This window comes from Balaenoptera acutorostrata, chromosome 4 (assembly GCF_949987535.1).
Source record: "Balaenoptera acutorostrata chromosome 4, mBalAcu1.1, whole genome shotgun sequence".
NCBI lineage: Eukaryota > Metazoa > Chordata > Mammalia > Artiodactyla > Balaenopteridae > Balaenoptera > Balaenoptera acutorostrata.
In genome coordinates, this window is record NC_080067.1 from 11,687,067 (window position 1) to 11,701,032 (window position 13,966).

General features: G+C 53.4%; 1 protein-coding gene across 1 annotated transcript in view; it reads left to right on the forward strand.

The window, feature by feature from the left end:
- COLQ (collagen like tail subunit of asymmetric acetylcholinesterase) overlaps positions 1 to 13,966 on the forward strand; it is a 72,035-nt gene extending 58,069 nt beyond the window's left edge. Inside the window, exons 12-17 of the mRNA XM_007167000.2 lie at positions 2,368 to 2,473; positions 8,419 to 8,558; positions 9,792 to 9,911; positions 10,247 to 10,367; positions 11,739 to 11,841; positions 13,547 to 13,966. Coding sequence (XP_007167062.2) covers positions 2,368 to 2,473; positions 8,419 to 8,558; positions 9,792 to 9,911; positions 10,247 to 10,367; positions 11,739 to 11,841; positions 13,547 to 13,616 — 660 coding nt within the window. The 3' untranslated portion in view covers positions 13,617 to 13,966. The remainder of the gene's footprint in view (positions 1 to 2,367; positions 2,474 to 8,418; positions 8,559 to 9,791; positions 9,912 to 10,246; positions 10,368 to 11,738; positions 11,842 to 13,546) is intronic.

Below are 13,966 nucleotides of genomic sequence, written 5' to 3' on the forward strand. Positions count from 1 at the left end.
GACCACCCAGGACCCCCCAGCCAAGCCAGCTTCCAAGCAGGGTTAGAACCTGGAGACCTGAGACCAGCTTCCCCACAGCAATCTTCACATCACCCTCCTGCTTCAGGCCTGGCCTCCAGGCAGACCCAGGACAGCAGCTCTTGACTTTATCACACAGATCTTCAGTCACGGAGACACAACTTCCTTGACGGGAATCACCAGACTTGGTGGCAGTAAAGGAATAAAGAATGCTTTTCCTGGAAAGCGCTGCTCAATGAGTCCTGCTCACAGGGACGGGGCTCTTCTGAATAGATGACTGAGCAGCAGAATATCTGATTACCGCTGAGGTCAGAACAAGGAGCGCTTCCAGCTCCTTCAAGCTGTGGCACTTCCTGTGCTCAGAGCCAGCTGATGTGTCTCTTAGAAAAACAAGCCTTCGCTGTGGCTATATTAAGACGGTGTGACTTCCTTTGCCATCTGGGACCCATCTTGGTTGCCTCACGGAATGCTAAGGCAAGGCTTAAGACTCCTTCCATGAGGGTGGAACTGGAGACAAACTCTGACCTCACGATCCCGCATTAAGTGTTTAAGAACTCCTTGGACATTGCCGAGAGAACCCCCAGGGCCATGTTGACAAGGCAGAAGGTCACACATCACATGGTGGTGAAAGGCGTGCCCGGCCTGCCGGTTCCCCAGGCTTGGGGAAGGTTACGTTTCATTAGGCGGGCGAGGTAGCCACAGCACGAGGGTATGAAGGGGACCAGGCCAAAGCCATCAGGCACCAGTCACCACCCTGGTCGGGCCCCGGGCAAGAGTGGACAGTTAGCAAATGGCTTGGGCGAAGGATCTACAGGCGTGCCAGCCTTGGTTTCTGGAGTCATTCCTAAGGGCAGCTCTGGGGGGAGGTGTGTGCTCTTAACCCTCCCAGAGCAGACAGCCAAGAGGACATGCTGTGTGGAAAGACTATACCTGCAGGTGTGCCTCTCGTTAAGAATCAGGACTTTTCTAACTGTGGACAAAAGATGAAACCAAGCCAATTGCTATGATAATCAGCTTGGCCCACAAAGCCCTTGATTCTGTGCAAACCACCTTTTCACCTTTGAGATCTCTGTTAGCCTCACAGCAAGCCTGTGCAGATGTGTATTGCCTGGCCCCATTTCACAGATGAGAAAACTGAGGCACAGAGCAACAACGTGAGTTACCCAGGGTCTCATGGCCAAGATGAAAACCCAGATCTCTCGACCTAGAGCCAACAAACTACATCCGCTTTGTGTGTTCAGCTTCTCCTCCTTCCCCATTTGGTCTGGGGAAAGGAGGTGAACAAAACAGATTCTGGCCCGCAGGGAGCTTCTGTCTCCTGGAGAGACACAGAGGAAATGACCACACGAACAATGGTAGTTATGATCAGGGATAAAGGCCGTGAAGGAAAAGGGCCTATGACAGGGAGAACTGACTTGGTCAGGCAAGGTCAAGGAAGGCTTTGCCGCAACTGTATTTTAGCTGGGAGCTGAAGGATGGGAGGGAGTTAACTAGGCAGAAGGGTAGGAAGAGGGGTTTGGGGCCGAGAGAAGAGTCTTGAGAAGGGAAAGAAAAGGCATGGTGTTGTTGAAGACCAAAAACGCCAAAAGGCTTGGACACGCGTGGAAAGCCTGGCCGTGCAGGGCTGTGGAGGCTGCAGTAAGGAGCTGGGTCTTCATCCTGAGAGCAGCGGGAGGCCACAGGGCGGGAACAGCTCTTGTGCTGAAACAGAAATTGTCCTGATGAGCAGGCAGAGGCCTGATGCCAGGTGACTGACCTAAATCCCTGCTCTTTCCTGAGCCTTTCTTTCCTCACCTGCCCAGTGAGGGGTGTGGTTTGGATTGGTTCCTATTCGCTGTCAGGTGCTATGTGTCTAGGATGGAGCAAGAAGTGATGTCTGTAGAAAACAAATTTACTGTTACCAGAGGGGAGAGGGATGGGGGGAGGGGCATATTAGGGGTATGGGATTAACAGATACACACTACTATACATAAAATAGATAAGCAACAAGGATTTACTGTGTAGCACAGGGAACTATACTCAGTATTTTGTAATGACCTATAATGGAATATAATCTCCAAAAAACCCCACCAAATCACTACGATGTACACCTGAAACTAACACAATATTGTAAATCAACTATACTTCAATTTTTTTAAAAAAAGTAATGTCTATAAACATGCATCCATCACTGTCTCAAATGTCACTTGCCCTGAGGTTTTTAGGAGCTTGCTGGTCCCTCTGGGACCTCTGGGACTGCATTCTCCCCCCTGCTCCAAAGTGCAAGGTGGTCCCTAATTTAGAGATGAATGGGGGAGGAGGTTTGCCATGTCCTACTCTTATAACGGGCTCTGCCTTTCTCTCTGTCAGGGGCAGAAGGGAGATAGTGGAGTTATGGGCCCACCAGGCAAACCTGGGCCTTCTGGTCAACCTGGCCATCCGGGCGCCCCAGGCCCCCCGGGTCCCCCGTCTGCAGGTAAGAGCTACACTGCTTCACCTGATCCACACTGTTGCCCTCCTGGCCAGCCTCCCAGAGAGCACAGGGAGATGTCAGCAGAGGCCTGCCTTGTGTTCCGAGTTGGAAAATGCCTGAAGCATTTCAATATATTTCTAATTTATCCACAATTAGGCCCATTCAAATTTTACACGAGAGAGATAAACACTATTCTGGCTTTGTTTTTGCACTTTGGAGAACAAATAGAGGAGTGAAAAAGAAAAAAAAATCACATTGGTAATGTCATTTACACTTTAAGTGAAAAATAACAGGCAAGTATTTCATCAACTAACACCCTTTTCTAGAAAAACGTTTCATGGCTCCAAGCAATGCTCTTAAACCTAGAAGTAAAGATGACATTGCAAATTTTTCTGTCTTACACAATGTTATAAAAGAGTCCTTACAGATTTGCATCGAATATAGAAAGAAATCACTACAAAGGAATGAGAGTCTACCATTGAAGAGGGTACAGGTACACTGCTACCTTGTTTTACCTTGTTTAATTTGAGGAGCTAAGCCTTTTACTTAGTTTGTCAGCTCAAAGGAAGGCCTTCATAGCACATCATCTATATAAGCACAGCATCTCTAGGTCCAAGAATACTGTTTACTGACTGTGCAAGATTCTTTGTCCTCGGTTATACGAAAGGAATCAAAATTTTTATTCTAATTCTTTTCTTAAGAAAATGAAGGCATTTAAAAATCCCAAAGTGCACTTTTCCCCACTGTGGGGAAGTGTTTACAACCACATCATGGGAAGGTCAAGAAATGTCATTCTGTTAATCCTTTAAACCAAATGAAAACTGGCTCTGAGACTCCAACCTGCTAGGATGCCAGGGAAATTCAATCTCAGGCATTAATGGGGTTCTCTCCACTTCTTCAGCTGCCACAGAACCGTGGGGCAAAGATCCTGGGGAGTTATGGCAGATAAACATCACGGGAGGTCCCTCCAGCCCTTCATCTGCCCCATTCACCTCTGAAGTACCTGTTGCCCAAGGCCACACGGTCAGACATGTGACCACCTTCCTCACGCCAGGCTTGGTTATCAGATCATCTCCAAGACTGAGAATCCTGGTCCCCAAGGTTCAACCTTCCAAGGAAGGCCCCACAGCCGTTCCTCCTGAGACCTTGGCTCTCCTTCAGGATTTGGGGGTCCCCGTCCTCCCACATCTGGGGTGATCCCTCCTTTTCTGTCCTCCAGCCCCTCCCTCCTCACACTCCTCATACAGCGCCGCCCCCTTAGGAGCTTTTCTCTTTTGAGAAAAGAAGGCAGAAGTCTTCAAACAGTACCTGTTTCTCAGCAAGAGCAAGAAAGCACAAAGTCTTGCCACCTCCTTGAAGTCAGGAAGGAAGAAATAACGGAAGAACAAACATCAATGACTGTGACGAGTTATCCTGCCACCCTTATTTCTAACTGTTAGGGGAGCTGGATTGAGATGCAGCTCAGGCCCTGTGTCCATGCCCAGACCCTGTTTCCCTGCATTGACTGGATGATCTGGATGAAGGTTCTTCCAGCCAGTCCTTTCCCTCCTTGGTTCGGACGCATAACGTTCCACTTGAGCCCATGACCCTGAGCTGCCAACCCCAGAGACTGGGAGCGCGGCCTGAAGCCCGGGTTTTGCCTTTGGAAGGGATGCTCTGGACCCCTGGGGTATTTAGGAGCTCACAAAACTGAGGAATAGCCAGGAGGCGTGTGGTTGGGGGGCGTCCTCAGCAAACTAAGACCTCACTGATCTCACTGTGTGTATCTGACTTGAATCCCGGTTCCCTACTAGGGCCTGGGGTGGGGTGAGAAGGGCAGGGCCTGGAGACCCTCAGCAGCTCCCTCAGATGCCCGCTGTTTTGTCTTGCCAACCCCATCCCTGTAGCAGGGCCAAAGTAATCCTGTTTTCTCTCCTTGGTCCTCTAGCACCTTGTCTTTCAGCCTGGTATGCCCACCCCCTTTCCTCTCTACCACCCCATCCTCTGCCAGATCCCAGCCTCAGTGCCCTCTGCCCTCCAGTGGACTCTGCTGTCTGCTGAGCTGGAGCATATTCCTACAGTCCCTCTGGGTCCACGTGGCCTGAAATAGTGTTCCCGTCATCCCCTGGTCCAGGGGTCCCCAACCCCCAGGCCTGTTAGGAGCCAGGCCGCAGAGCAGGAGGTGAGTGGCGAGCGAGTGAAGCTTCATCTGCCGCTCCCCATCGCTCGCATTACCGCCTGGACCATCCCCACCACCCCCTCGCCCCCGATCCGTGGAAAAATTGTCTTCCAGGAAACCGGTCCCTGGCGCCAAAAACGTTGGGGACCGCTGCTCTGGTCCACCCCGCCAACTCCTCTCCTTCCTTCAATAAGGCCTTCTTGGTCTCTAACGGGGTGAGTCTCCTTCCTTTGCCCCCTAGTCCCACGCTGCATCTGCTACGGCCCCTCCACTGTTAACTGTTTTCTGCAGATGTGTTTCCTCTTCCTTCTGGATGGCAGGTCCTTGAGGCAGGGTCTTGGCCAAGTCAGCTTTGCATCCGCATGGCACTGGGCAAGTGGGGTGCGCGGGGCTGGCCCCTGCAGGTGCTCACACGCCTGGTCTACTTTGACTCTCGGGCTGTCCCACCTGGATTATTGCATGGCAGCCAAGCAGGATGCGGGCCAGCTCCTTGACTGATGTCCCCTCCCTGTGCCTTCCTTTGGGTCATTTCCCTTCTGGGGAACCTCCCAGAGTGAGGCTGCTGAAGAAAATGGGGCAGGAATCCTGCTCTTTAGAAATGTTTTTGGGGGGATGGGTAGAGAAGGAGAGGGAGGAGTTTACAAGAGACCTTCCTGTGCCCGGGACCCGTTGGATCATCTTCAGGAGTTGGAACAGGCCTCCAAAGGGATTTCTGAGACTACCTTTGAGAGCCTGATAAAGTTCCACTCTCAGGAAAAAAAATGTGTCTACCTACAGCCAAGATTCTGCTCACTGCGTCCCAGAGCTCCAGACCCCCTGCCCCTGATCCATCTTGGGCTATCCTCAGGCTCTGTGGACCCCAGGTTAAACTGCCTGGTCTGGTCCATCCCTCTCTTTATAGATGGGAACTTTGACCCTCAGAGATCACAGAGATTCCCCAAGGTCACAGAGCCGACTGGTGGCCACTCCTGGTCCAGAATTGGTCTGTGACTCCTGGTCCCGAGACCCTCCCACGTAGCCGTGCAGCTTCTGCAGGGGCAGAGTGGGACGGGGGTGACATGGAGACGACTCCATGGTTCCTCTGCCTTCTCCCAGGTTACCCCTCGGACCTGCTCCCACTGCAGCGGCCAGTGGCGATGGGAGGCTCCCTTAGCAAAGATGCAGAGCTGGGTCCTCCGGCTGCCGGGGATGGGGGAGAGGCTGCCTGCTGGACAAGCTCCGAGGGGCTGAGTTGGGGAAGTTTGGGTTGCTGTGCCCTTCAGTGCCGCCTGGCAGGAAGCAGGCAGGGGTAACGGATGCCCTTGGACAGCTGGGAGGAAGCGGCAGGGAAATGGTGGCGGGGGGGAAGGGGGGGCAGGAAGCAGGTTCCCTGCCACATCCTGTCATCCTATCTGGAGGCCACCTCTGCTTCTGGTGCCTGGTGCTGGGGGGCGGGACGGTTCTGGGGAGGTGGAGGGGGCAGGAGCTTCTCATTACCCAAGTTAACCAAGAAGGAGGGGCTGGGGACGGGGGAGGGAACCACGGCAAAATGCCTTTAGGATGTAATTTGCAATAACCAAATTACAAATTTGGCTGAGTCCTTCCTGACCCCAGACAGGGCATAAGTGAATCATTGTGGTACCTGGGAATTGCCAGCTTCCTGCGAGCATCAGTATTCCCGGACACGTGTCTTTTGAATGGCATAGTGTTAAGTCAAACATGAACTCAAATCTCAGCCTCACCACTAATTAGCTGGATAATGGGACAAACTCCTGAGTCTCTCTGAGGCTGTGGTTCTGGAGGAGAAGTTGGCGGTCACAGAGCCTGCTGGAAGGCGGCTCCCATGCTCTCTCGTCCTTGGTTAACTCCCCAGAACATTCCTGAGCTGGTGGGGTCTCTGTCCCTCCAAGCATGAGACTGGCGTTCCTCCCAGATTGTATTTGTATTTCTTGTTAGAACGAGCGACCATAACTTGGTTAAGATGCTGGCAAGCCTCCCTTCCCGGCAGGCTGGCAGCATTCCCATCTTGGACATGTCTGTCCACCGGCTCAGGAAGGCTCAGGGTGTGGGCATTCCCGCTGGGGTCTCCTCCTCCAGCTGCAGCTGCTTCCTCGGGGTTCTGACCAGACCTCTCTCCCCGGGGTCATTTTTTCCCCACCCTTGTGGGATCTGCAAACCATGTCCCCAACTGCTGACTGCCCTCGATACAGTAATACAACCTGAAACCAATGACTGGCTGATCTCCAAGCTCCCCCTTATTTTCCCAGCAGGAGGGGTACTTACTTATTTCTGTTTTCGGTGCCCATCTTTTCCTCTCTTTCTTCTCTCCCTGTTGGTGGCTCTGGCTCTAGCACTTTTCTGCCAGCCGGAGTGGGACCTCTAGTCTTTTCTGAAGACCTTCCCTTTCCAGTTAGTCTGCATTCATTCATTCATTCAGTTATCAAACATGTACTCTGCCCCTACTTTGTGCCACGTCCTGGTGAGTGAAAACAGGCACCCACCTGCCTTTGTGGAGCTGACATTCTCCTGGGGGAGATCCAGCTGGCCTGGATAATCTCACAGTGAATAGAATCACAGAGATAAGTGCCAGGAGGAAAAGGCCAGGGGAACTAAGAAACTGTACTCAGTGTGAACAGGATGGAGTGTGAGGCTTCAGAAAGGCTTCCCTGAGGAAGTGATGTATGAACCCCGATCAGGAGTGAGCCAGGAGGCGCCTGGGAAGGGAGGGATGGTGGGTGAAGAGGAGGATAGTCTGGTGGGGGGTTTTGTGCAAAGACCATTTCCCGAGACCAACGGCTCTCAACCTCGGTGCTCACTCGTGAGAGCTTTGAAAAGCACAGATGCCTGTGTTCCATTCTCAGCCGTCCTGATGGAATTGGTCTGGAGTGTGGCCTGGGCATCAGGGCCTTTACAGGTCAAGGTGAGAACTACTACCCTAGTAGGCCTCCCACCTTTCAGGGAGTGAATTTCCTGATCATATCTTTTCCGGACACTTTTTTCAGCATCAGGTAAGAACAAATAGGCTGAGCATTTTCAAACGTTCCATTTCTTCCAGAAGAAATCAAAGAAACCCACATTCAGAAATCCCTTTGTTAAATTCCTATATATAAGATCAAAATAAAATGAGTAAAAAAATAATGAAAGTTATCAGCCATCAATGCACTCATCTGGAAGAAGTCCCCATTGATAATGGTCTAAACATAAATAGGGATTGTTTCCCTCCTACAACAAAGAAGTCCAGAGGTGGACAGAGGCTGGCTTTGGTTCAGCCTCTAGGTCTTGCTCTCAGGGCTCCAGGCCCCATGACGCCCTGGTCTTCCCTGCAATCTGGCTTCTCTTCTCACACTTGTTACTTCATTGTTGCAGTATGGCTGCTGCAGCACCAGACATCTTGTCTGTCTTCCAGACAGGAAGAAGGAGGAAGCTGTGTCTCCCTCCAGCTATGCTTCTCCCTTATCAGGATAGACTTCCCTAGACACTCACCCTTCTCCCGCCACGGATTTTCATTGGCTGACACTGTGGCACATGGTCAACTCCAGGAGCAAGGGGGTCTGGGAAGTAGAATGCCCGTCTGGTCTCTAAAGTATAGAGAGAGGGAAGGGAGGAAGAGGGTTGGGAAAGGTGCTGCCACACCCAGTGTGGCTAAGGGACCCACACCTTGGACCAGAAATGTCTCTCTGGACCTCTCCTCCAGGCCTCCCTGAAACACTGTGGAGGTCAAACTTCTTTCTGTCGTGAAGGTTGCTGACACCTCCCTGGGCTGTTTGGTTTTCTCTTCCTTTGCTAGTAACAGCAGTCTGTTGCTTCCTAGGACACCTTGTAATGGGACCCAAAGGGGAAAGAGGATTTCCCGGGCCTCCAGGAAGATGTCTTTGTGGCCCTCCCATGAATGTGAATAACCCTTCCTACGGGGAGTCTGCATATGGGCCCAGTTCCCCACGAGTTCCTGTGGTAAGGCTCTTCTGGGTGGAATCTGGGGTGGTCATCCCTCAGGACTCTTCACATGACTGATGCTCCCCGGGCTGTGTAAAAGCCTTTTAGTAAAACTTATTTCCTCCGTTATACTGGGCATAAGCTCGTTATAGGAAATTGGAAAATAAGGGAAAATCAAAAGAAGAAAACCAAGGTTGCAGGTCTATTTTGGAGTATTTCTTTGTCTTTTTTTTTTTTTGGCTGTGCTGTACGTCTTGCAGGATCTTAGTTCCCTGACCAGGGATTGAACCCAGGCCTTGGCAGTGAGAGCGCGGAGTCCTAACCACTGGACTGCCAGGGAATTCCCTTCTTTGTCTTTTTTAAGAAAAAAAAATATATAGAAAACTTCAAATAAATACAAAAGCAGAACAAATAGTGTAAGGAACCTCTTTGTACTCTTTACCTAAGTTCAACAATTATCAACTCCCAGCTAATCTTGTTTCCTTTTTATGCTTACTCACAACAGTCTGCCTACCCTAGATTATTTTAAAGTAAACCTGGACAGCAATTCATAATTTGAATGGGTACGTAATACTCTGTCCATCATGTGGCTGTGCTGTGCTTTATTTAACCAGAGCCCAATTGTCAGATATGTATCAGGTGCTCCCAAGCTTTTCCCTGATATAAATAACACTGTAATGAACACTTTGAGTATAGGATTTTTGTTAAGAATCATTTCCAGATGTTGAATTACTTGATTAGATGACATCACCTTTTTATTTATGTCTTTGTAACATTTTTTAAAAAACATTTATTTATTCATTTGGCCGTGTCGAGTCTTAGTTGCGGCACGCGGGATCTTCGTTGCGGCACACGGGATCTTCGTTGCGGCGTGCAGGCTTAGTTGCCCCACAGCATGTGGGATCCTAGTTCCCCAAACAGGGATCAAACCTGCGTCCCCTGCATTGGAAGGCAGATTCTTAACCACTGGACCACCAGGGAAGTCCCCAAGTCTTTGTAACATTTTAAATGTTATAAATTTTAAACCATGGTAGATATTTTTATTTCAAACTCAGACGTTAGGAACTGGATTGGGAAGATGTGGGAATCAAGACATTGGTCCCCACTTCAGGAGGGATGCAGGAGTGTAAAAGCAAACCCCCCTTCTCACTGATCACCAGCCCAAGGTCAGGGACTGTTTCCTCCTCTGGCTCTTCCCCCGCCCTCCGTAGAAGTGTTTCCTGGAATCCTCACCAATGTTTCCTCTGGCAGATATTTGTGGTCAACAACCAGGAGGAGCTTGAGAGATTGAACACCCAAAATGCCATTGCCTTCCGCAGAGACCAGAGGTCTCTGTACTTCAAGGACAGCCTTGGCTGGCTCCCCATCCAGGTACTGGGCACTCAGCACACACCCCGTCAGCAGAGGGACGCATCTCCAAAGGAAGGAGAGGCCTGGCGCAGAGCTTTCCGTGGAAGTCTGAGCGCCCTCCCTCAGCCCGCCTCTGAGAGCTCTCCATGCCCCGGCTCCCCACATGGAGCTCTGCTCTGGGCCAAGGCTCCAGACAGGCTCCCAGCCCCGCACAGCCTTCCTGCCAACCACAGAGCTCTGGCTACAGGGGAGGAGTGCCCTTCCCCCACTGCCCTGCCCCCGCCCAGAGCCTCTGTCCCCGGTGCCCGGCTACCTGTCCCACAGTACCAGTAACCGTGCTGTGTTTCTCTGGCCAGCTGACGCCTTTCTACCCTGTGGACTACCCCGTAGACCACCGCGGCTCGTGCGGGGACGGGGTCCTGCAGCCGGGGGAGGAGTGTGATGACGGGAACGGCGATGTGGGTGACGACTGCATCCGTGAGTGGCCCCAGCTTGAACCGCCGCCGGGTGGGGTCAGGCCAAGCCCCGGACACCAGCTGTGCTGGTTTGGGACAGTTCTAGAGTCAGAGCTGGGCTGCTGGGGGGACGACCCTCCCCACTCAGGCCAAACGTGAGCCCTCCCACCGTCCAAGCATGGCGATGGGGTTGCTGTCAAGGATCTTGGCCCCAGAGAAGCCACCGGGCCCTCCCTTTCTTTTGAATCCTACTTCTTGGCGAAACCCACGTTCTAATCCGAATTCTTATCAAAGATAAAGGTGATGCAGGACTGAGAGGCAGACGGGAGAAGGCAAGAATCTGAATCAGGACTCACTTTTAGCAGACAGAGTCCTCATAGCAGAACTCTGTTTTGGGGGATCGGGCGGCTGGGCTACCTTCAGGCTTATGGATGCTACCGGGACAGGCAGGCAGCATAGGGCTGAAGCGTCGCTTTTCTTTCTTCTTCTTTTTTTTTTTAAAAAAATCAAGTGACAAAAGCAGGAGGTGAGGTGGAAAGCATGAGCTTTAGATTCAGATAGAGTTCGGACGCAGGCTCTGGAAGCCACTGAATCACCCTCAGGCTCAGAGAGGAGGCTACACAGTGAGTGGGGTGATGGAGGGCCTCACTTTCCCCAACTGAAAAATGGGTACGACCGCACGGAACGCTCAAGCCTTTAGATTCTGTGAGATTCTGAGAGCTGACGTGTGCATGGACTGTCTGGGTGCCGTGAGGGCTCGACATCCCTTCACTGCATTATTTTTAAAGTCCTGCTGTGAGAAGCCGGGGCTGGGGGCATGTAGGTGCAAAGGCGGGTTCCTCGCCAGCAAGGAGCTCAGAGGAGGACGAGAGCACACAGGGGCAGGCGCGGGATGAAGCGACTGGTTCTCTCCGCGTAGCTGCACTTCCCGCGACAGTTCCTGGGCGGTGATTCCTAGGATGCTGGCTCTGCCTGGAGTCCCCCTGCCTCTCGTGGAGGTGACACAGCAGGAAGGAACTAATAGGGTCTCAAAGCCCTATAAAAATGAGGGTGGGTTCATACTCCTGGCCCCTCCCCTGGTGTGAGAGCAGAGACCCCATGGAAGACGGTCTGGCTCCCGAGGGACGCAGGAAGCTCCCTGCAGACAGACAAGTGCCACCAAGGCTGTGACGTGCCCGGTGCTCCCCGTCTCCCTACCCTTACCTCGCGGGAATCCACGGTGGTCCTGCGACGGAAACTGTCCTCCCGTGGCATTGGGGTCTGAAGCTTTGTGGACATCCCTGCAGGAGGGTTCAGGCTCTGTGGGATGGGGGGGGGGCTCCTTCAGGCCACATGGTCCCGTCAGGCTGTCCCCCACCCCCCTCTCAGGGCTTCACCTCCTGTGTCCCCTCAGGCTGTCGCCGGGCCTACTGTGGAGATGGTCACCGGCACAGGGGCGTGGAGGACTGTGACGGCTCTGACTTCGGCCACCTGACCTGCGAGACCTATCTCCCCGGGTAGGGACCACCTCGCGGGCTGTGACCACACCCCGGCCTCCCTCCCTCCTGCCTACTCCTCTTTCCTTCACAAATATTCCTGAATGCCTCCTGTGTTCCTGGGGCTTTCTGGACTCTGAGGTATGGTGACACAGAACACATGCATGGTCCCTGCTCTCGTGGGGGGACAGTGCTAAACACAGAAACCCACATGCCACTCAGAGCAGTCGCCTGCCCCCAGCTCCGCCTGGGCCCCGGGCTGCAGCTCACTGTGGCCCCTGGATGAGCAGCTGCATCCCCCGTTGCTCCCGTGACCACCCTGGTCTCCTGGGAGAGGGCCTGCCCGGGATGGGGGCCAGTGGAGGGGGGAGGTATCCGGGCATTTCAGAGAATCTAAGCATCTGTAACCTGAATTCTCTGGAACCACCAGGCAGGCCTGTGGGTACACATGAGATCCCACCAGCCTTAGTATCTAACTTCGGTGGCTCCAAGCTCCTCCCAGAAAACCCCAGGAATGTAGTCTTCCCTTCAAGCACCCCCTGCAGTTGTTTCTGAGACCCCTCAGTGGGTGTTCACGTGGCTCAGTATCCTGAGTGTCCTGGCCTCCACGAGGACATCTCCCAAGCCCGCTGAGGGCCTCTGCCCTGTGAGGCACGATCCCATGCCCAGAATGGGGTCTCCTGGGCTCCGTTCCCCCAGTCCTCACAGGACCAGAGTTGCGTAGCTTGTAGGGAAGGTAGGGAGGCCGCTCCTCTCCCAGTCCACATCCTGCTTCTCCCTTGGCCCCAGAGTGGATCCCTGGTTCCTCAGGAGTCCATCTGTCCAGCCGTTCCCTCCGCCCCACTCCTCTGTAGGCTTGGATCCAGGCCCTCGGCAGGGCTGGGGGACAGACACAAGGCCTGTCTCTCTCTTCCAAGGGGGTCTCCTCAATGTCCACCCCCAAACGCAGAGCAACAAATCTAAACCAGGCTGGGGGAGCTCAAACCCCAAACTCCAAGCACTGTAGGCTGGGCCAGGACCCCACTGCATCTGTGTGTCTGTGTGCACTGCCCCTCCCTGCAGTAGAGAGGCTCCTGCCAGGCCCCTGCCAAAGGGTTGGCGGAAGGAGACCACTGGGTGTAGACAATCGGACCTGGGGTTCAGGGACACGTGGAGCCCAGGGTTTACCCCCTGCTCTCTGTGGTTACTCTCTTAATCCCGAGAAGCCTCAGGGGATGCTTGCGAATGTGGGCATGGTGTATCAATACAACACAGTCTCGGAGTTAGCGCTTGGGCTTACAGATGTGTAGCCTGTGCTCTCCAATATGGTAGCCCTCGGCCACATGTAGCTATTTAAATAAAGTTAAATATCCGACTCTTCATTCACACTAACCTTATTTCAAGAGTTCAATAGCCACATATGGCCAGTGGCTGCCACAGAAATAGTGCCGTGTGGTCTACTGGACAGCGCTGGAGAAAGGGCCAATTCTCTCTGAGGGGCTGCGTGCAGAGCCAGGCTACCTACCAACCCCTTTCCCCCAGATCCCTCAGATGGACTCAAGGGAAGAAGCCCCAGAGGCCTGGACTCAGCTGCCCCAAGCCCCTCACCTTGGAGCCCCTCGCCCTTAGGAGGGTGGCAGTAGGGCGGCTCTCGGATAAGGTTTGACCAGAGTCCCAAGAGGCGGCCTTTGAGAACGTGGCTGTGTCCTTGGGGCTCCTGCCCACTGCCCCGTGTCTGCCCCCTCAGGTCATACGGAGACCTGCGGTGCACCCCGTACTGCTACATCGACTCCACGCCCTGTCGCTACTTCACCTGAGGGCCGCCGGGAGGAGGCGGCTGCACCCACGGAACTGGCAGCAGCTTCTCCACCCTCGGCAGACTGACCTCGCCCCGTCCTGGTCCGGTTTCCACCACCTTCATGCAACAGAAACAAGGACAAACTCTTGCTGCTAAGATGTGCTTTTAACGCAGTCCGACTGGAAGAACCTAGGACCACTGCATCCTGTCTTAACCCCGAGTACCGGGCCTCCTCCACACGCCCATCGCGACCCTCCGGCCAGACCGCCGGCCTGCGGGGCCCTCCCTTCCGAATATCGTGGACTTGGCTTTGCACTGTTAGGCACACAGACTGTTGGAGTTTGCTCCCGTCCGCTGGGGGCATCTGGG